General features: G+C 39.5%; 1 protein-coding gene and 1 long non-coding RNA gene across 2 annotated transcripts in view; one reads left to right on the top strand and one right to left on the bottom strand.

Annotated features, from left to right (window-relative positions):
• HERPUD2 (HERPUD family member 2) overlaps positions 1-20,749 on the bottom strand; it is a 46,265-nt gene extending 25,516 nt beyond the window's left edge. The window contains exons 1-2 of the mRNA XM_061165378.1: positions 20,448-20,749; positions 19,837-20,247 (exon numbers count right to left, since the gene is read on the bottom strand). Of these exons, the coding sequence (XP_061021361.1) occupies positions 19,837-19,983 (147 nt within the window). The 5' untranslated portion in view covers positions 19,984-20,247; positions 20,448-20,749. The remainder of the gene's footprint in view (positions 1-19,836; positions 20,248-20,447) is intronic.
• Positions 20,750-20,841: 92 nt separating this feature from the next.
• Positions 20,842-23,876, top strand: part of LOC133072286 (uncharacterized) — a 31,670-nt gene continuing 28,635 nt past the window's right edge. Inside the window, exon 1 of the long non-coding RNA XR_009696682.1 lies at positions 20,842-21,165. This is a non-coding gene — a long non-coding RNA (uncharacterized LOC133072286). The remainder of the gene's footprint in view (positions 21,166-23,876) is intronic.

Raw genomic sequence — 23,876 nt, 5'->3', positions numbered from 1 at the left:
GAACTTAGAGAAGACTATGGCAGAGATAGGCGAAGAAATGTTAAGAAACTTGTACACAATCCCACTACCACCACTCTTTGCTTCAGTTTTCTTATTTAAAAAATGAGGGCAATAATAGTACCTATTTCACAAGGTTGAATTTTCACAACAATAAAAATGCACACAAACCTCTAACAACAGAGCAGAACACTTAGAAAACATTCAATGAGCACTTGACACTAATCTCTAACAACTGCTTCTCTGACATCATGCAGTTTCATGAAGATCTAATGAGAGATTTTGTGACAGTACTGATAAGTTGTGTGACCAGTAGCAGACTACCTTTGTTCATTATGTATAAGAACATGATTAGGATACTGCTAAATAGGTTTGGTTAAAGTTGCAATAACTATCAATTTGATGACTAAAAAAGCAAGCCCTAATCCATGTTTGAAGAGCTTTCAGGAATCAGTTTAAAATGACGTTTATAAATAACAAAAAGAAAACTTTTAATTCATTTCACCTCTACATAGAAAAATATTTGAAATTTGTAAAAAAAAAAAAAAGTCAAGTCTATGTGCAAAGCATAAATTACTTACCTTCAGATTTTTAGTGAAAGGATGTACTGAATGGATGGGATGAAAGAAGGATGCAAGAAGTATTTATCAACTACTTCAAAATGTAAGAAAATATGTATTAGCTACTTTCTACATAGGTAATCTCCATTTTACTATTAAACTGTAGCAGTAACGGAATTAACCATGTACTTTATCACAAGTATCATTTTTAAGCAAGATGGGACATAAAAGTATGCTAGAATACTCAATATTCTGGACTACTGACATGTATATATATAAATTAAGTACAATGGCAATCCAACTTAGTTTACTCTCATGATTATTTAGTAGATAGGTTTAAAACAATTATTTCACAGAAACAATACAGACCACTATCAGTCAGCAACCTCATAGACTCCAAAAGCCCATGCTTGAAAAACTTAGCCATATAAATTAAACACATTTAGGAAAATCACTTAGTTTAGAATATAGGTACTAAAATCTCATGAGAGTCAGCTATAAAGTATTCATTCAATTATCTATAATGATAATTCTTATGTGAAAATTAAAAACTCCAAATTAAAGATTTTAAGAACTCCTAGGGGAGGAGCCAAGATGGCGGAGGAATAGGACGCGGAGATCACTTTCTCCCCTACAAATTCATCGAAAGAACAATTGAACGCAGAGCAAACTTCACAAAACAACTTCTGATCGCTAGCTGAGGACATCAGGCGCCCAGAAAAGCAGCCCATTGTCTTCGAAAGGAGGTAGGACAAAATATAAAAGATAAAAAAAAGAGACAAAAGAGCTAGGGACGGACACCCGTCCCGGGAAGGGAGTCTTAATAGAGGAAGTTTCCTAACACCAGGAAACCCTCTCACTGGCGGGTCTGGGGGAAGTTTTCGAATCTCGGAGGGCAACCTAACTGGGAGGAAAAATAAATAAAACCCACAGATTACGTGCCTAAAAGCAACTCCCAGCAGAAAAGTACCTCAGACGCCCGCATCTGCCACCAGCAAGTGGGGGTGGAACGGAGAGGAGCGGGCAGCATTGCTTAGGGTAAGGACCGGGCCTGAGTGCCCTGAGGACAATCGGAAGGAGCTTTTGTGAGATAGCAACTTAAACTGTGGGACAGCAAAAGAGAGAGAAAATTAACCAGCCCGAACACACTGTCGGCCGTTCACAGAACAAAGGGACCAAGCAAGTCCAGAGGAGCTAGCCGGCGGCGGACCGGCCCAGCCCCGCCGGAGGCAGGAGGCAGGGGTAGGGGAAAGGGGCAAACTCAGCCCCAAAGACGGCATCCCCTACCACACTGCAAACAGGCCTCCAGTTTCTAACCAAAGACTTCCTGAGATTCTGGATGGTTGACATCCGCTGGGAGGGTTGCAGCTAAACACAAGGCGCACGCACCCGACCAGTGCGGGCGGAAACTGAGGCTGGGGCCGCGGAGGGGAGAAGGCGTGCAGCACCCCGGGAGAGTGCGCCCATCAAGCTCCTGGCTGCCTGAGCTGCTCGGGCCGGGGAAGGCACAAAACGCAGGTGCAACTGAGTCCGCACTTTTGTGGAGTACCCGAAAACTGGAACCGCACGCAACGCAGGGAACGCTCCATATAGAGCAGCCGGGAGCCTGAGCAGCATAGACAGGGAAAGCAGCACCCCTCCCTCCCCGCAGCATGACGGAACTAGCGAACCTGAACAAGAGACCACCTCCGCCCGCCTGTGTCAGGGCGGAAATTAGGCACTGAAGAGACCGGCAAACAGAAGCCAAATAAACAAAGGGAACCGCTTCAGAAGGGACTGGTGCAACAGATTAAAATCCCTGTAGATAACACCGACTACACCGGAAGGGGCCCATGGATATCGAGAAGTGTGAGCTGGAACGAGGAGCTATCTGAAACTGAACTGAACCCACACTGACCTCAACAGCTCCAGTGAAATTCCTAGATATATTTTTACCCTTTTTTTATTTAAATTTTTTTAATTTAAAAAATTAAAAAAAATTTTTTAGATTTTTAAAAAATTTAAATTTAAAAAATTAAATTTTTTTTTAAATTTTTAAAAAAATTTAAATTTAAAAAATTAAAAAATTTTTTTCTTTTTTTATTTTTTCTCTTTTATTTTCTTTTAAAATTCCCTATTACTCCCCCATTACTCCTTAACTTTCATTTTCATATATTTTTACGATTTTTTTAATTAGGAAAAAAAATTTTTTTTCTTTTTTTTTTTTTTTTTTATTTTCTTTTAAAGTCCTCTATTACTCCTCTACTACTCCTTAATTTTAATTTTCATTTCACTATAACCTTGCAAAAAAAAAAGAGAAGCCCTATTTGTAAACCGAACTTCATATATATTTATAAAATTTTTTGTTTTTTGTTTTTGATTTTAATATTGTATTTTTAAGAGTCTAACCTCTACTCTAGATTTTTAATCTTTGTTTTTCAGTATGTGATATAAATTTTGGACATTTAAGAAGCCAATATTCAGTTCCCATTTTTATTCAGGAGTGTGTTGATTACTCTCTCCCACTTTTGACTCTCCATTTTCTACCTCAGAACACCTCTATTTCCTCCTTTCCCCTTCTCTTCCCAATCCAATTCTGTGAATCTTTGTGGGTGTCTGGGCTACGGAGAACACTTTGGGAACAGAGAACTGCGTAGATCTGTCTCTCTCCTCTTGAGTCCCCCCTTTTCTCCTCCTGCTCATCTCTATCTCCCTCCTCCCTCTCCTCTTTTTCATGTAACTCTGTGAACCTCTCTGGGTGTCCCTCACGGTGGAGAATCTTTTCACCATTAATCTAGAAGTTTTACTATCAGTGCTGTATAGTTGGAGAAGCCTTGAGACTACTGGAAGAATAAAACTGAAATCCAGAGGCAGGAGACTTAAGCCCAAAACCTGAGAACACCAGAAAACTCCTGACTACACGGAACATTAAGTAATAAGAGACCATCCAAAAGCCTCCATACCTACAATGAAGCCAACCACCACCCAAGAGCCAGTAAGTTTCAGAGCAAGACATACCACGCAAATTCTCCAGCAATGCAGGAACATAGCCCTGAACATCAACATACAGGCTGCCCAAAGTCACACCTAACACATAGACCCATCTCGAAACTCATTACTGGGCACTCCATTGCACTCCAGAGAGAAGAAATCCAGTTCCACGCACCAGAACACCGACGCAAGCTTCCCTAACCAGGAAACCTTGACAAGCCAATTGTCCAACCCCACCCATCGGGTGAAACCTCCACAATAAAAAGGAACCACAGACTTCCAGAATACAGAAAGCCCACTCCAGACACAGCAATCTAAACAAGATGAAAAGGCAGAGAAATACCCAACAGGTAAAGGAACATGAAAAATGCCCACCAAGTCAAACAAAAGAGGAGGAGATAGGGAATCTACCTGAAAAAGAATTTAGAATAATGATAATAAAAATGATCCAAAATCTTGAAAACAAAATGGAGTTACAGATAAATAACCTGGAGACAAAGATTGAGAAGATGCAAGAAATGTTTAATAAAGACCTAGAAGAAATAAAAAAGAGTCAATTAAAAATGAATAATGCAATAAATGAGATCAAAAACACTCTGGAGGGAACCAAGAGTAGAATAACGGAGAAAAAAGATAGGATAAGTGAGGTAGAAGATAAAATGGTGGAAATAAATGAAGCAGAGAGGAAAAAAGAAAAAAGAATCAAAAGAAATGAGAACAACCTCAGGGACCTCTGGGACAATGTGAAACGCCCCAACATTCGAATCATAGGAGTCCCAGAAGAAGATAAAAAGAAAGGCCATGAGAAAATACTTGAGGAGATAATAGCTGAAAACTTCCCTAAAATGGGGAAGGAAATAGCCGCCCAAGTCCAAGAAACCCAGAGAGTCCCAAACAGGATAAACCCAAGGCGAAACACCCCAAGACACATATTAATCAAATTAACAAAGATCAAACACAAAGAACAAATATTAAAAGCAGCAAGGAAGAAACAACAAATAACACAGAAAGGGATTCCCATAAGGATAACAGCTGATCTATCAATAGAAACCCTCCAGGCCAGAAGGGCATGGCAGGACATACTTAAAGTAATGAAAGAGAATAACCTACAACCTAGATTTCTGTACCCAGCAAGGATCTCATTCAGATATGAAGGAGAATTCAAAAGCTCTACAGACAAGCAAAAGCTGAGAGAATTCAGCACCACCAAATCAGCTCTTCAACAAATGCTAAAGGATCTTCTCTCGACAGGAAACACAGAAAGGTTGTATAAACGTGAACCCAAAACAACAAAGTAAATGGCAACGGGACCATACCTATCAATAATTACCTTAAATGTAAATGGGTTGAATACCCCAACCAAAAGACAGAGACTGGCTGAGTGGATACAAAAACAAGACCCCTATATATGCTGTCTACAAGAGACCCACCTCAATATCAGATAAAATAGACTTTCAAATAAAGGCTGTGAAAAGAGACAAAGAAGGACACTACATAATGATCAAAGGATCAATCCAAGAAGATATAACAATTATAAATATATATGCACCCAACACAGGAGCACCACAATATGTAAGGCAAACGCTAACGAGTATGAAAGAGGAAATTAATAGTAACACAATAATAGTGGGAGACTTTAATACCCCACTCACAACTATGGATAGATCAACTAAACAGAAAATTAACAAGGAAACACAAACTTTAAATGACACAATGGACCAGCTAGACCTAATTGATATCTATAGGACATTTCACCCCAAAACAATCAACTTCACCTTTTTCTCAAGTGCACACAGAACCTTCTCCAGAATAGATCACATCCTGGGCCATAAATCTAGTCTTGGTAAATTCAAAAAAACTGAAATCATTCCAGTCATCTTTTCTGACCACAGTACAATAAGATTAGATCTCAATTACAGGGAAAAAATTGTTAAAAATTCAAACATATGGAGGCTAAATAACACGCTTCTGAATAACCAACAAATCATAGAAGAAATCAAAAAAGAAATCAAAATATGCATAGAAATGAATGAAAATGAAAACACAACAACCCAAAACCTATGGGACACTGTAAAAGCAGTGCTAAGGGGAAGGTTCATAGCATTACAGGCTTACCTCAAGTAACAAGAAAAAAGTCAAATAAATAACCTAACTCTATACCTAAAGCAACTAGAGAAGGAAGAAATGAAGAACCCCAGGGTTAGTAGAAGGAAAGAAATCTTAAAAATTAGGGCAGAAATAAATGCAAAAGAAACTAAAGAGACCACAGCAAAAATCAACTAAGCTAAAAGCTGGTTTTTTGAAAAAATAAACAAAATTGACAAACCATTAGCAAGACTCATTAAGAAACAAAGGGAGAAGAACCAAACTAACAAAATTAGAAATGAAAATGGAGAGATCACAACAGACAACACTGAAATACAAAGGATCATAAGAGACTACTACCAGCAGCTCTATATCAATAAAATGGACAACTTGGAAGAAATGGACAAATTCTTAGAAAAGTCTAACTTTCCAAAACTGAACCAGGAAGAAATAGAAGATCTTAACAGACCCATCATAAGCAAGGAAATCGAAACTGTAATCAGAAATCTTACAGCAAACAAAAGCCCAGGACCTGATGGCTTCACAGCTGAATTCTACCAAAAATTTAGAGAAGAGCTAACACCTATCTTACTCAAACTCTTCCAGAAAATTGCAGAAGGTAAATTTCCAAACTCATTCTATGAGGTCACCATCACCCTAATTCCAAAACCAGACAAAGATGCCACAAAAAAAGAAAACTACAGGCCAATATCACTGATGAACATAGATGCAAAAATCCTTAACAAAATTCTAGCAAACAGAATCCAACAACATATTAAAAAAATCATACACCATGACCAAGTGGCCTTTATCCCAGGAATGCAAGGATTCTTTAATATCTGCAAATCAATCAATGTAATACACCACATTAACAAATTGAAAGATAAAAACCATATGATTATCTCAATAGATGCAGAGAAAGCCTTTGACAAAATTCAACACCCATTTATGATTAAAACTCTCCAGAAAGCAGGAATAGAAGGAACATACCTCAACATAATAAAAGCTATATATGACAAACCCACAGCAAGCATTACCCTCAATGGTGAAAAATTGAAAGCATTTCCCCTAAAATCAGGAACAAGACAAGGCTGCCAACTCTCACCACTACTATTCAATATAGTTTTGGAAGTTTTGGCCACAGCAATCAGAGCAGAAAAAGAAGTGAAAGGAATCCAGATAGGAAAAGAAGAAGTGAAACTCTCGCTGTTTGCAGATGACATGATCCTCTACATAGAAAACCCTAAAGACTCTACCAGAAAATTACTAGAGCTAATCAACGAATATAGTAAAGTTGCAGGATATAAAATTAACACACAGAAATCCCTTGCACTCTTATACACTAACAATGAGAAAACAGAAAGAGAAATTAAGGAAACAATACCATTCACCATTGCAACAAAAAGAATAAAATACTTAGGAGTATATCTACCTAAAGAAACAAAAGACCTATACATAGAAAACTATCAAACACTGATGAAAGAAATCAAAGAGGACACAAACAGATGGAGAAACATACCGTGTTCATGGATTGGAAGAATCAATATTGTCAAAATGGCTATACTACCCAAAGCAATCTATAGATTCAATGCAATCCCTATCAAGCTACCAACGATATTTTTCACAGAACTAGAACAAATAATTTCACAATTTGTATGGAAATACAAAAAAACCTCGAATAGCCAAAGTAATCTTAAGAAAGAAGAATGGAACTGGAGGAATCAACCTGCCTGACTTCAGACTCTACTACAAAGCCACAGTCATCAAGACAGTATGGTACTGGCACAAAGACAGAAATATAGATCAATGGAACAGAATAGAAAGCCCAGAGATAAATCCATGAACCTATGGACACCTTGTCTTCGACAAAGGAGGCAAGGATATACAATGGAAAAAAGACAACCTCTTTAACAAGTGGTGCTGGGAAAACTGGTCAACCACTTGTAAAAGAATGAAACTAGAACACTTTCTAACACCATACACAAAAATAAACTCAAAATGGATTAAAGATCTAAATGTAAGACCAGAAACTATAAAACTCCTAGCAGAGAACATAGGCAAAACACTCTCTGACATAAATCACAGCAGGATCCTCTATGACCCACCTCCCAGAATATTGTAAATAAAAGCAAAAATAAACAAATGGGACCTAATGAAACTTAAAAGCTTTTGCACAACAAAGGAAACTATAAGCAAGGTGAAAAGACAGCCCTCAGATTGGGAGAAAATAATAGCAAATGAAGCAACAGACAAAGGATTAATCTCAAAAATATACAAGCAACTCCTGCAGCTCAATTCCAGAAAAATAAATGACCCAATCAAAAAATGGGCCAAAGAACTAAACAGACATTTCTCCAAAGAAGACATACAGAGGGCTAACAAACACATGAAAAGATGCTCAACATCACTCATTATCAGAGAAATGCAAATCAAAACCACAATGAGGTACCATTACACGCCAGTCAGGATGGCTGCTATCCAAAAGTCTACAAGCAATAAATGCTGGAGAGGGTGTGGAGAAAAGGGAACCCTCTTACACTGTTGGTGGGAATGCAAACTAGTACAGCCGCTATGGAGAACAGTGTGGAGATTTCTTAAAAAACTGGAATTAGAACTGCCATATGACCCAGCAATCCCAATGCTGGGCACACACACTGAGGAAACCAGATCTGAAAGAGACACGTGCACCCCAGTGTTCATCGCAGCACTGTTTATAATAGCCAGGACATGGAAGCAACCTAGATGCCCATCAGCAGACGAATGAATAAGGAAGCTATGGTACATATACACCATGGAATATTACTCAGCCATTAAAAAGAATTCATTTGAATCAGTTCTAATGAGATGGATGAAACTGGAGCCCATTATACAGAGTGAAGTAAGCCAGAAAGATAAAGAACATTACAGCATACTAACACATATATATGGAATTTAGAAAGATGGTAATGATAACCCTATATGCAAAACGGAAAAAGAGACACAGATGTACAGAACAGACTTTTGGACTCTGTGGGAGAAGGCGAGGGTGGGATGTTTCGAGAGAACAGCATCGAAACATGTATATTATCTAGGGTGAAACAGATCACCAGCCCAGGTTGGATGCATGAGACAAGTGCTCGGGCCTGGTGCACTGGGAAGACCCAGAGGGACTGGGTAGAGAGAGAGGTGGGAGGGGGGATCGGGATGGGGAATACATGTAACTCCATGGCTGATTCATGTCAATGTATGACAAAACCCACTACAATATGGTAAAGTAATTAGCCTCCAACTAATAAAAATAAATGAAAAAAAAAAGAACTCCTAGTCCCAAAACTATGAGTCCCAGTTTCAGAAATACATACAAATACTCATCAAACTTTCAAACCTAACAGCACATAATCTATTTAACCCAAAATATAGCTGACTGAAATAGCACTACTAGAAGCCCAGGGACTGATAATCCCTTATCCCCAAGTCCTATTTTTTTAAAGCCTATTCCCATGGGCTTCCCTAGGGGCTCCGATGGTAAAAAACGTCTGCCTGCAATGCTGGAGACCCAGGTTCAATCCCTGGGTCAGGGAGATCCCCTGGAGAAGGAAATGGCAACCCACTCCAGTACTCTTGCCTGGAAAATTCCATGGATGGAGGAGCCTGGCGGGCTACAGTCCATGGGGCCACAGAGTCGGACACGACTGAGCAACTTCACTTTCTTTCTTTCATACCCACTGAACAGAAAGGCTGGGTAATGGCCAAGCAAGTCCCTCAGCAGGATGAGGAATAGCATGGCCAAAAGTGCCTAGCAAAAGGTTCTGACATTTGCAAGGAGAAAAGACCATGGCGTTCACCATTTGTACCTCTGGAAGAGCAATCAAAGTTTAGAAAATCCATTAAAAGGCATTTGTATATTTCATTCATATCACTGGTCACTGTCCCTCCAGAGTCCTTTGCTAAATTTTCCATCCAATTCTAAAAGTTAAGAAAGCTTCTTCAGCTGAGATGCAAATTTGCTTCTCTATCCAAGGCCTTTCTCTCCTTCTCAGACCCAGATCCATATACCCAACCATTTATTAGACATCTAACACCTTCAGATACCTTTAGAGTTTGTTTTTTTGTTTGTTTGTTTGGTTTTTTTTTTTTTTTTTTTTTTTTGCCTTTGGCCACACCAGGCAGCATGTGGGATCTTAGTTCTAGGACCAGGGATCAAACTCATGCCCCCTGCAGCAGATATGCAGAATCTTAACCACTGGACCACAAGGGAAGTCCCCACCTTCAGGTATCTTAGTAAGCAACTCAAAGTCAAAACATCTTCAACAGTTCTCAGTTCCCAATTCTCCAGATCTTTCCCCTTACTTGTTCCCTATTTCTTAAACAACTTGCCACCAGCTGTTTAAGTCAAAACTCTGGGCATTATCCTCAATTTTTCTCTCACCTTGTCTAACATATCTAACCATCAGCAAATCTCACGGACTCTATCTCCAGAAGCCCCTCTCAGTCCATTTCTTTCCATTTCCACTGTCATTAAACTAAATCATTACCTCTTGCCTGAACTTCTGTAATATTAATAGCATCTTTAATTGGTCTTCACACATTCTGGTCTGCAGTCAGTAAACAGTGATCTTTTAAAAATGTCAATCACTCCTGTCACTCTCTAGTAGATCTCTACCAGTCTGGATTTAATTCTAATTCCTTACCATAACCAGATGGTCCCAGCAGATCTGCTTTCTGTCTCTTTCCCACATCCTCTGATTTTATTCTTTCCTCCTCTCTCATTAGCCAAATGGGCAATCACTTAGATCTCCAAATATGCTAACCTCGTCACCAACTCAGACACCATACCTGTAGTATTCTCTCCCAGCTCTTGCAGACCTAACTCCCTTAATCATCTTTTGGGTCTTAACTTTAAAATGACCTTCTCAAAAAAAAATCAAAAAATTTTTTTTAAAAATGACCTTCTCAGAGAGGCCTTACCTGATTTACAACCTTAAAGAAGAGTATTCACTTTTACACACCCAGTTTGTTTTCTTCATAACACAAACCATAATCTCTAATTATGTGCATGAGTTTATTTCCCTAAGTGGGATATGACTATCAAGAACAAAAGAGGGTCCATGTCTGTCTAGTTCATCCCTTTGCTCCCACAGCCTAGCCATGTGTCCTGCAGAGTAGATGCTAAATGCCACTCTATTAAATGAAGTGTTATGAGTCCAAAAGTGCTTACATAGATTTGGAAGACATAACTAATTTGAAATTCATTGTATCAGTTATTTTACATGTAATCATTAAGAATGAAAATGAAGTGTTTAGTATTCAGTCTATGAATCACAATACTAGCTTAAAATACTTGCTGGTGCTAAATTCATCTGGTTCATTTCTGCAAATGGTACTGATATTAGCATATTATTATCAAGGAACAATCATGTATTGGTATCTTAGCATTAACTTTTCTCTAAATAAATGGTCAACGTCAAATAAACTTTTATCTTTCCACAGCAAGGGACCATCAATTTTCAAAAAAGCAGAACATAACAAAATTACATTGTACCCTGAAAAAAATACATGAAGCAAAAACAAGTAAGGATGAGAATGTGAAGAAAGTAGAACCCTTGTACATTACTAGTGGGAATATAAAATGGCATGGCCTCTTTAAAAGCTTGGCAGTTCCTCAGAAAGCTACCATAGGGTTCAGTATACATCCACTCCATTCCTAGGTATATACCAAAGAGAAGTGAAAACCCACATCCACACAAAAGCCTGTGAGAGAAAATGCACAGCAGAAAAAAGTAGAAACAGCTCAAACGCCTATCAACTGATGAATGGACAAACAAAATGTGACATCTATGAATACATACAATGAAATATTATTTGGTCATAAAAAGTAATGAAGAACTGATACATGTTATAACATGAATGAATCGTGTAAACATGCTAAATGAAAGATAAGACATAAAAGATCATATAAATTATAGTTCCATTTGTGTGAAACTTTCAGAATAGGTGAACACATAAGAGACAAAAAGCAGATTAGCGGTTACCAAGGACTGAGCAGAGAACGAGGAGAGATGGCTAGTGAGTATGCAGTGATGAAAATGTTCTGGACATTAGAACATCAGACAGTGGCGATGACTGTACAACTTTGTGAAGTATTAAAAGCCACTGAATTGTACGTGTTAAAGGGTTAATTTTATATCTCAATTTTTATATTATATCTCATTTTTTTATATTATATCTCATTTAATTATATCTCAACTTTTAAAACTGTTGCTCTAAATGGAATATTCAAATACATTCAGGTAATCAGAAGTAAAAGGAAAAAGAATTCTTTAATTTTACTGTGGTTGAAAATAGATAAAAAGTTTTCAGATGCATAAATTAAATAAGACTTGAGATTTTCTCCACTAAAAAAAATACTGAAAAAATTCAGTTTAAATATCAGTAATTTAATTTAAATATCTGGAAAATCAGTGCTTAGACACAGTAACAAACCATACATCAACTGAATTTTCAGTTGGTTTGGATTATAAACTACAGTATTAGGAAAAGAACGGATTTTGAGATCTCAATTCAAACTCAGTTTAACTTGTAAAAGTGACACAATTTTATTTATCCAGACCTACTAATGACAGTATTTTTTACTTTGATTAAAAATTCATTTCTGTATTAGTTAGGGTAAGTAATGCTAACTGCTATAACAAACCTCAAGATCTCAGTAGCTTAGCACAACAGAAGTTCATTTTTCTCTCAATTAAAACAACATTACATGGTATCCTTTAAATATAATAATTCATAAGACTCAGGGTTGGTAAATATAAAACAAAGTACTAGTGAAATTGTCAATTAAAAATTTCTTCTGTTAAGATACTGTCTACATAGAGTAACATGTAAATACACTTGACTACCTCTGTTAACAGCACCATCATTCTTCCTTCTGCTCACACCCTACATCCAATAGTCAGCAAATCCTAACAGGTATACTATTAATAGTGCTTCCCAGGTGACTCTAGTGGTAAAGGACCCGCCTGCCAATGCAGGTTAGATGTAAGAGACACAGGTTCGATCCCTGGGTCGGGAAGATCCCCTGGAGGAGGGCACAGCAACCCACTCCAATATTCTTGCCTGGAGAATTCCAAGGACAGAGGAGCCTGGCAGGCTGAAGTCCTTAGGGTCACACAGAGTTGGACACGACTGAAGTGACTTAGTACTGCTGCTGCTGCTGCTAAGTCACTTCAGTAGTGTCCGACTCTGTGCGACCCCATCCCTGGGATTCTCCAGGCAAGAACACTGGAGTGTGTTGCCATTTCCTTCTCCAATGCATAAAAGTGAAAAGTGAAAGTGAAATCACTCAGCTACAGTCACCTACCAGGCTCCTCCGTCCATGGGATTTTCCAGGCAAGAGTACTGGAGTGGGGTGCCATTGCCTTCTCTGGACTTAGTACTACATACTGTTAATACTCTCACCATCTCCACTGCTCCACCCTAGATGAAGCCTGGCGACATATGGCAGAGCAGAGGCAGCTAAATTACCAAGCTGGAAACATCCTGTTGGCACTCTGAGTAGCCCAGAGACAGAAATATACCACTCCAAATAAACAGCTGCTTAAGCAGCTGGCCCCAAAACTTAGCCACCTACTTAACAGAGATTGCTAAAAACCAAGGTGAGGAAAGCTCATCTGCTAGTATAATATGCAAAAATCAATCCTAAACTGGGAAAAGATGTTTTCTTTCTGAAAGGTTTACATATATTTTATCGGAAGTGTCTGACTTTTTAATGTTTAACTCGATAGCAAAATGAAATACCATGTATCCCTAATGCATTTAAAATACTCACAAGAGTCTAACATGAGTTTACTAAGGGAACAACACTTTTTTATTTCTGGAAAGTCATGTGGTTGCTTGCTCATCAGTCACTAGGTCATGTCTGACTCTTTGCAACCCTATGGCCTGTAGCCCGCCAGGCTTCTCTGTCCATGAGATTTTCCAGACAAGACTAATGGAGTGCATTGCCATTTCCTTCTCCAGGGGATCTCCCCAACCCAGGGATCAAACCTGCGTCTCCTGCATTCGCAGGCAGATTCTTTACCACTGAGCCACCTGGGAAGCCCAGAAAGTCATGTAGTTGGTATCAAAAGATTAGATTTTTTATGTGAAGGACTCAATGGGTCTCTCATGATTATGTATGGCTTAAAAAAATCATGTCCTTAGTATATCCAACTTCAACATAATCAAACAGCTCAGTAAATGCAACAGTCAACTTACATGTTGGTTCAAAAACTACAGTCCAATTTCTTTGAAAATAGTTAATTATTAACATTTCAGTACTTACATATAATTCAGCTACAAATGTCAAACAGCCTTAAAGAACTAGTTCCCAGGAAGTGCACAAAATATCATTTTCTATGGGAAATGAATTCTGTGAATTCATACTGAAATGTATCTCCCTCTTATTTCCACTAGATCCACCCAATCTAATGCTTCAGGAAATTTAGAGACTGTAAATGGAAGCACAGCTTAACCAAACTGCCTCTACCTCTTATCCTCTTACAACATAGTAAACAAAATAGGCTCACAGAGCTTAAACAATAATTTCCTCTAGAACTCCAAAGGGACATTCTCTGCTTAGCTGTTTCTACTCACAGGCCAAATTTTGTGTACGTACAACAGAGATGCCAGAATGTGTGACTGTTGTGGTTCATAAAAGTCTTAAGACTTTGAAGTCTTAAGATACTATGGTCCCATACCTTCTTTATAATTTATCAAAATAACAAAAATAACCACAGTCTAACCTGATACATTAGAACAGTATTAAAACTATGTTTACCCATTCACCTGTAGTCTTTAGATGATAAACCATCTGAACACACACGTCTTTTTACAGTTTACTTACTTCTTTTTAACTTGCAAGTATGTAACTGGTAGAGCCAAGCCCTAAATGCCTTTCTTCATGTTATTATATATAACCACATATGTTTAAGATCTGAGGCTTGCAAGTCAGACCAGACCAACCTAAATACAAATTCTGATTCTACTTAAAGTTCTATGACCTTGGGCAAAAAAAATAACCAAGGCTCAGCTTCCTCATCTATAACAGAGAGCTGATAATAAAACTTACAGCATAACCTATTAGGAATAAATGTGATAAATATATAAAATGCTTAGTAGAATGACTGGTATACATAACAACCACTTAGTAAATGTCAGTTTAAAATCAGAGCACCAAATATGACAGTTAAGTAAAAGCATTCAAGACCATCAAATCTGTATTATTATGTATGGGAATTCCATGGCAGTCCAGTGGTTAGGACTCCATGCTGTCACTGCTGAGGGCCAATTTCAATTCCCGATCAAAGAACTAAAATCCCACAACCAGCATAGTGCTGCAACCCACCCCCGCCCCCCAAACACACACACACCAAAAAATTATTATGTAAAGGAAAGGAATAAAGTTCTAGAAAAATTCTATTTTTAAAAGCACTAATGAATGATGAAACAAAACATCACCTTCACAGTACTGTTATTTTCCAAAAAGGACATTAGAAAAAGGCTACAAGAGGAGCTGCATAAAACAAACTTTAGTCAGCACTCATTCAAAACTTTTAACTTCCCATCAACCTTTGATAAAAATCTTATAAAACAAAAATTAGTGTGGATTATAGCCCCTTTAAATCAATAGTTCTGAGGTGATTAAGCAAGCAGATTTTAAAAATGACCTGTCTAGTTATGATAAGTGAAATAAGTCAGAAAAAGAAAGATAAATACTATAGGATATCACTTATATGTGCAATCTAAAAAATATAGCAAACTAGTGAATATAACAAATATAGCTAGTGAATACAACAAAAAAGAAACATACTCACAGATAGAACAAACGTGTTTACCAGTGAAGAGAGGGAAGGGGGAAGGTAATAAAGGGTAGGGGACTAAGAGATACAAACTATAATGTATAAAATTTAAGTTATAAGGATATATTGCACAACACAGGGAATATAGCCAATATTTTACAAGTTTTTTTTAAAAAATGACCTTCCTAAATAAGGTAATAGGGAATTACAAAAATAAGAGAGATATAAACCTCAAATTGTATTATAAAAGCTACTTCTACTGACAATGAAGTCAGACTCCTATCTGAACTCTAGGCAATTTGATTATGCAATGTTATATTCTCAGAATACAATCTATACAACTAGTTCTATTCCAATTTCTTTAATTCTAAAAGAATCAGAGCAAAGGCACAATTTGAAAAGGCAGCAAGAGAGGGGAAATCTATCCAGAACTGAGGGACATGCTCAACAGGCACTCTGAGTTCAAGACTGAAAAAGGGGGAAGCAAAAGGATACAAGTCCCTTCAAAACTGACTTCAAGGGTAAGTCACGTTCATCTTAGTTTGTGTATAAGAGCAAATAGTAAGAAACTAGATAATGAAAAAGGTGCCTAATTGGATTTACAGATTGTAATTTTTTATTTCCCATTTTTAAAGTTTTCTCTAGGATAGTCCATTCTACTGAATAACATTAAGTTCAACAATTTTGATATTTACATACCTGGTCTAAACTAGATCAAAGTCTGAAACTGCTCAAGTAAAAGTAGTCCTCTTGATAGGTTATCTTCACCCACTAGTAGCAATTACCTAAATTTCAGAATAATTATTTCACACTACAGGCCAAGTTTAAGAACTGAAAACCTAAAATCATTAAGTGACGAAAAATGTCATATTAGAATATGATTCACAGTTATATACACTATCAACATGAACTGCTGCCCTGCTGCTGCTAAGTCGCTTCAGTCGTGTCCGACTCTGTGCGACCCCATAGAGGGGCTCCGTCCCTGGGATTCTCCAGGTAAGAGCACTGGAGTGGGAACTGATGCACTAACCAGCTCTTAAACCATGTTCTAAACCAAGTATCAACACCAAAGTTAGATAAATCTCCACCAGAGCTCAATTTCAGATCTGAGGTTTTCTATAATGACTGTTTAAACTTCTGCATAAATGTAGCAACTGCCTTGCTTCCTAACTGGAAAACACTCCCCCCCCCCCCCCCCCCCCGCCCGGCAGCCCATTATAGATCTATAATCTTTTAACACAGTACTATACTACCAAGTACTAGATAATATAAAGCATTCAAAATCATCAGGGCAACAAGAGCTCTGAAAGAACAGTTAAAAAAAGAAACTATCATCTTACCTCCTTAAAACTGTTATCAATTCCTTAAGAAAAATGTTTCTGTGAATCTTTTCTAAAACAGCTTCACATTCCCTTATCTCGGCTCGAGTGGACTGCTCCCTTCCCGTGTTCCTACAGCATTCAGTACAGCCCTCTTGTATGACACCAGTCACATGATATTGTAAGTCTGTATCCCCCGCTAGACCCGAGCTACCTAAGAGCAAAGGATTCCTATCACCTTTTTGCTTAGTATATACATAGACCTTCACATGCTAGATCAGTAAATCCTGGTTAAATAAACAAATGAAACCCAAGAGTATGTGCTTTGGAAGGAGGAGTATATTTGTTGTGGGTTGGGTTTATTGAGGGAAGGAGAGGTTGAATTAAATGAAGTCAGTCTCTGACCACAAAACTAAAATCTTAAGATTTTACACACTGTTGCAAAGTTTAGCCAGAATTCCATTAACAGCATGTAGAGATCCTAAAAGAACAACTTCAAATCTCCATTCTTCTCCTTCCAACAGCTCTCATTTATTTTCATAGAAGCCACTGCTCACAGGGACCAAGGCCCTCTACTTTACCTGACCCACCAGACCCAATAAGAGCAGTAATGACGAGAGTTACAAGCTTTTCTACTTCTTGCTATAAAACAGCTGCTTCTACCAGGCACTGAACTCTTCTCTGCTTTGAAGTCCACCCACCTCCACCAGGCAGAGATGCAAAGAATTAGGCATGAGAAATGATCTGTTAAACACCAACTAGCACTTAAGACACTTTGAAACAGAATCAATGTTAAGTAGTCATTGTGGGTGGTCCTAAGAACCTAAGCTTCCTTTATATTAAATCATTAATATAATATTGTTTATATTGTTAAATTTCTCTGTTCTAAATAACAACTTTACAAGTAAACTTTAAGAACTCCAGTTCCTATGCTGAGGACTCCCTATGGCTTTGGAGTATCATTAAACAGTTGGTCTGTTCAACAACTGTGATACTTCAAATCAGGTCTAGGTGATAAAAAAGTCAGAATGTTAAGTGTGTCAAATCTAATAACCTTACGAATTTTCAGTGAAGTTCTATGAAAATAAACATATGTACACCATCCCCACTCTCGTTAACCTAGAAATAAACTTCAGATATTTTCACTTGGAGAAAACCTGCTGGAGGAGAAAAAAAGGTTTGCCACAAGGCTAGGTAATTAATAGGCTGCATATTATTTGGTACAGCTTCCAAAAGTGCCTCCAGCGTGTCCTAGAAGCAAGCGGGTTAGGAGGGTGGGGTGTAGAGAAGTTTGCAGCTTATCTATCCTCCAGCAGCTGACTGATCCAGATGGGCACTGACAGCCCTCCACTGGAGATTAGTGCTAAGAGGGCAGAACTTCTGGCAAAAACAGACTTATCTCAGGTTCAGGTTAAGACAAATGTGTTTCACACTCCTCTCTTATATACTTCTTTAAAAAGAAAAAGTTTCAGAAAAGTGATAACTCTTGTTCTATCACAGTACAAATCAAGTCCCTTTTGGTTTACTCACATAAAGATCCTCACGTAAGTATATACTTGAGCACCTATCTTAGGCAAGTACTTAAGATACATGCTCAATAATGGCTCTGTTATGAACAGTACTATGGACATCCATGACTTTCAATTCCAACTACCCTAAAAAGCTATTTTCTACTTCATCATATGCAATAGGAAATCTTTTGCAAAACAGAAATTTTTAAAAAGAAATTGTTACCCCTGTGTAAATCTTTGCTTTCAAGACAAGATGTGAATGAATTAGAGTTCCAACAATTTTGTTCCAAGCACTTAAATACATCAGGGTTTTTACTTTTCCTTCTAAGAATATTTGTATGAAAAAATACTGACAAACATCTAATGCCAACTAACAGTTGTTTTTCTACATCTCCTGTTTTTGCAATAACCGCCCTATTTCTATAGTTGTTCTAGAAACCTAAATGCCTAACTAAACTTAATACTGTAACACCAAAACAGTACTAATTCATTAATACCTTAATATAGATCAAGTGTCTTCCTTACTTGTGTGCATAAAACAAGTGGTAAGTAAAACCTGGAAAGCACAGTTGCCTTCCAACACATCCTTACTGCTGGCTTAAATTTGCCAGATGCCAAAAATATCTGCCACCCTAAAAATCCAAGCCTCTTCATTAATTTAAAAAAGAAAAAAAAAAAAGGTTTAGTAATCACTGAAAACTACTTATTCAGGGATGAAATTTATACACAGTGGAGAACAAGAAAGCCTCACTTTCACACACTGTACATGACATACTTCTCTAAATTATTCCAAGACTTAATTATCAACTATGTTGATAACTTTCAAATCTAACTTTCAGAACAGATGGAGGTGTACTGTTTTATTATGTTTGCAATATCCAGATATGATTCAGAATGGAAAACACTGCCACACTGATTTACAAATGGCTATATGAACAGAATGAAATGATGTACCAAATGGTGGGGGGGTGGAAGGACTGTTCTCTTCTAAATTAAGAAAATTTCTGTGTCCTCTACAAGAGAAAAATGAGAGAGGGAGGGGCAGGAGAAAGTCAAACTAAAAACTCTTTGCTTCTTAAAACATATATACTAGTGTGGAAACTATAACTTTTATAGAGGTCACATGCTTATTTCCAAGAAAAAATTTACTCTTCAGCAGAGAGTAAATTTCTGGGCCAGGTGTTGAAAGTAAAAAGGAATTTTAGTCTAATAAGTAATAAAAGCTTTAATATGGGTTGTAGTGCTTATCTCTCTTATTTTTTTTAAGGATGCATCTGTCATTCTCACATTAGGTTGATGACTTTGAGTACAAGGAAAACAGTCCTACTGTATGCCTGCCAATTCTCACGTCCCTTGATATTTCTGTATACTCTTTACTAATTAACTGAACCTCATCAGGAAGACATTAATGATGGTTCATACACTCAAGAGAGACACATAACCTCGGGATGCAAAATACCTCACAATTAAAAAGAGACCTATTTGACTCAAGAGGGGAGGGGATAAGCAGGGGTTAAGGCAGTACAGGGCACGAAAAGCTGCTGGCCAGAGCAGCTGTGCCCAGCTTTTAGACACTTACTGGTTTGCTAGGGTACACGTTAGACAGATGCGTTTTTAGTTTCCCCACGGTCCAGTTCAAGAAGCAGCTAATAGTCTGGTCACTGTATTTCTGATTCGGTGCTTTAATGATGAGGGTCACAGGAATCTCCATCCCATTTTGGTCCATGGTGCCCCCGAAGTCTTACAGAGTCAAGAGGAGCAGCAGTTAAGCCCAAATGAGCCGAGATTGTTACTGCCAGCGCAGCTGGGATGGGGACGCAAGCGAGTGTGTTCTTAATATTCCTTGTCCAAGTCAGTCATCGGGCGATACAAAGGCCATTGCAGGTACCGAGGATGATGGGCAGCGGCGGCGGCGAGGTCTGGGGGCCCGGCTGTGAGTGCAGTTTTCCCCGCCAGGTCCGGGCTCTGCCGGGCTCCGCCGGGCTCCGGACTGCAGAAGGAGGCCCGGGTGAGAGAGAAAGCCGTGAGAAGGGAGGGAGGGGTGAGGGCGAGACAGCCCGAGCCACCGCCCCGCCCCCGCCGCGACCCCCAACCTGAAACGCAACAAGGCCCCTACGCGATGGTCCCTCCACGCGGGTTGGAGAAGGGGACGGGCCGCTCAGGGCGGCCAGCCGCGACAGGCAAGGCTACCTGAGAGATGGCCGCGGGTCCCGCCACCGCTGCCCTCCGCGCCCAAGCACGGCCACCGATCGCACAGTCTGGCCGGGCGTCCTCCGCGGCGGCCGCACCCTTCCTGCTGATCCGCGGCGCCCAGGGTCCGGCCCCGGGTCTCGCGAGGCGGCGCGGTGGCAGCTGGAGAAGTTGGCCGAAGGGCGCGGTCCGCTCTCCACCCGACCCCTCGAGCAGGGGAGCCGCGGCTCACTGCCGGGTGCGGCCGAGGAGGCGGCAGGTGGCAGGAGGGCGGGGACTAGAGTCGGGGCGCCGGCCGCGAGCGCGCTGGTTTTGTTGTTGTTGTGAAGAAGGTCCGGGTCCCTTTAATCCGGAAAACGCAGGGCGGAAGTGCGTCACGGGCGGCTTGCCCCGGCACGCGGCACTCCAGGTCCTGTCAGCGCCGCCCGCCGCCCGCCGTGGCTGGCTCCCGACATTTTGGGCCAAATTTTGGGTCGCCCGGAAGCCACTTGGGTGTGTCGAGCCCTCAACGGCAGACCATTCCCTCCGCCCAGCTTCTCCAGCAGCAACTTGGGCCTTAGCACTAGCACATTCTGTTTTGGCCACACCCCGAAGACTTGGGAAGTGTTGCTCCATCCTTAGAGTTGTCGAATGCTGAATCAAACCTCTGCCCAAAATTTCTTGTGTCGACTGTGTGCAAGGCACGGTACCTGGATCTTTAGTGGAGGAGAGACTATGGGTACGTTGCTTATGGGGAAGGCTTTCAGTTAAACCTAAAGTCTGCCTGTAATTTCCTTGTGATCCAGGTTGACTTTTCTGAACCTCAGTTTGTTTCTCTGAATGGGGAGGATGATGCCTACCTGACTGCGTGCTGTTGAGTAAATGAGCTATGTAAACCATTTGGTACAGTGTTGGCGTATGGCAGTCTCTCAACTAAACATTAATTTCCATGTCCTTCCTCTTCATCTTCTCAGAAGTTGACAAGTATTTGTTTACTGAGCAGGTATCTTGTGTTCAGTAAGAGATGAAGACCGATGGCAGTGTTATTTTTCTGTTTTATGCCTGAGACGTGGGACCGCGAAGGTTCAGGCTACTGCCCCAAGCTGGCTGACTCTCTATTCTCTGTACAGGTTTAGGAGTCAGTGCAGTAAGTTAAGTTTGTTAAGTTAAGTAAGTTAAGTTAATACAAGCAGATACTGCAGGGGGCTTTAGAGACCTGGTCTCTAATCCTCTCAGCTTCCTAAGACTTTCAGGAAAGTTAGTGACCAAGAGGAGATTCTTCCTCTCAACAGCTGATGCAGCAGGATCCCTTACATCCTCTCCTCCACCTCTTTCTTTGTGACCATATCTTAGCTATAAACCCATAATGCGCTTCTGAAGTAAGAGTGAAGTTTCCTTTATTTCTTGTCATGGAATGAGAACAACTTGCTAGGACTTGTATTTTCTGTAGCAGGTCTTTTTCTAGTCATTTTAATAGAACCTTAACTTAATTCTAGCTTCAAACACTTTTTCAGACTCCCTTTCATCTAGCAGCAGCCTTTTGACACAATTATAGCCCATAAGAAGAAAGGTGAAGTTGCTACTGGGGCTTCTAGGAGAGTGTTCAAATGAACGTGTTCTGTAGACTAGAGCTCATCCTTGCCCTACACCTGTCTTTCTTCCTGGAGGAATATGATGCCAGTGGTGGGGCAGCCACAGCTCAGTCATGAAGCAACAGATAGAACAAAGGCCTATAAACACAAAGATGGCAGACCAGAACAATTGAAAGAGACTGGATCCTTTATGGCATAATTAGCCACCATTTAAGTCCCAAGTGACTGCTGTAAGAATTCTTTGATGTCCAACTCCTTTTTAAGCCAGGAAGTCTTCCCGACCTGCAACTGCTTGGACACCACCAACCAACCCTGCAGCTCATATCACTAATGCTCCTGACTCACACTTCCGGGAATCCTTTAGAATAATGTGGTCATCTCACTTGGCTCGCTGAAGTGTACATTATTAGTGAAATATACCTTAATTATTAAGACAGATTGTACATTTTACTGATAGACACTAAAGTAGGGTTCATCAAAGATTCAGTAACATGGACAAAATCATTTTAAAATGTAATGAACATTCAAGAGATTGAAATATGAGTATTTGACAGAAAAGATTTTTTTTTTTTGCTTTACAGCCACCTAAATTAAATACCTGAAAATGCTTTTGATGCTGTTGAACTTGGCCACAATAAAAGCAGTATGTAAATATGATCCCATTTTTGTTAAATTATGTGTATATGTGATGTGTGTAGAACAGTGTATGAAAGGTTCAGGTCAGTTCAGTCACTCAGTTGTGTCCAACTCTTTGCGACCCCGTGGACTGCAGCACGCCAGGCTTCCCTGTCCATCACCAATTCCCAGAGCTTGCTCAAACTCATGTCCACAACTTTGGTGATGCCATCCAACCATCTCGTCCTCTGTCATCCCCTTTTCCTGCCTTCAGTCTTGCCCAGCATCAGGGTCTTTACCATGAGTTAGTGGCCAAAGTATTGGCGCTTCAGCATTAGTCCTTCCAATGAATATTCAGGATGGATTTCCCTTACGATTGACTGGTTGGATCTCCTTGCAGTCCGAGGGACTCTCAAGAATCTACTCCAATGCCACAGTTCAAAAGCATCAATTCTTTGGCACTCAGCTTTCTTTATGGTCCAGTTCTCACATCCATACATGACTACTGGAAAAACCATAGCTTTGACTATATGGATTGTTGTTGGCAAAGTAATGCCTCTGCTTTTTAATATACTGTCTGAGTTTGTCATAGCTTTTCTTCCAAGGAGCAAGCATCTTTTAATTTCACAGCTGCAGTCACCATCTGCAGTGATTTGGAGCCCAAGAAAATAAAGTCTGTCACTGTTTCCATTGTTTCCCCCATCTGTTTGCCATGAAGTGATGGGACTGGATGCCATGATCTTAGTTTTCTGAATGTTGAGTTTCAAGACAGCTTTTTCCATCTCCTCTTTCACTTTCATCCAGAGGCTATTCGGTTCCTCTTCGATTTCTGCCATAGGGGTGGTGTCATCTGTATATCTGAGGTTATTGATATTTCTCCTGGCAATCTTGATTCCAGCTTGTGCTTCATTCAGCCTGGCATTTTGCATGATGTACTCTGCATAAAAGTTAAATAAGCAGGGTGACATTATATAGCCCTGATGTACTCCTTTCCCAATTTGGAATGTCTGTTGTTCCATGTCCGGTTCTAACTGTTGCTTCTTGACCTGTATACAGATTTCTCAGGAGGCAGTTAAGGTAGTCTGGCATTCCCATCTCTTTAAGAATTTTCCACAGTTTGTTGTGATCCACATAGTCAAAGGCTTTGACATAGTCAATAAAGCAGAAGTAGATGTTTTTCTAGAAGTCTCTTGCTTTTTCGATGATCAAATAGATCAGTTTGATCTCTGGTTCCTCTGCCTTT

The sequence above is a fragment of the Dama dama genome, chromosome 18 (assembly GCF_033118175.1).
Source record: "Dama dama isolate Ldn47 chromosome 18, ASM3311817v1, whole genome shotgun sequence".
NCBI classification, from domain to species: Eukaryota; Metazoa; Chordata; class Mammalia; order Artiodactyla; family Cervidae; genus Dama; species Dama dama.
The sequence above is the reverse complement of the archived record's forward strand: the minus strand, read 5'-3'. Positions and strand labels throughout refer to the sequence as shown.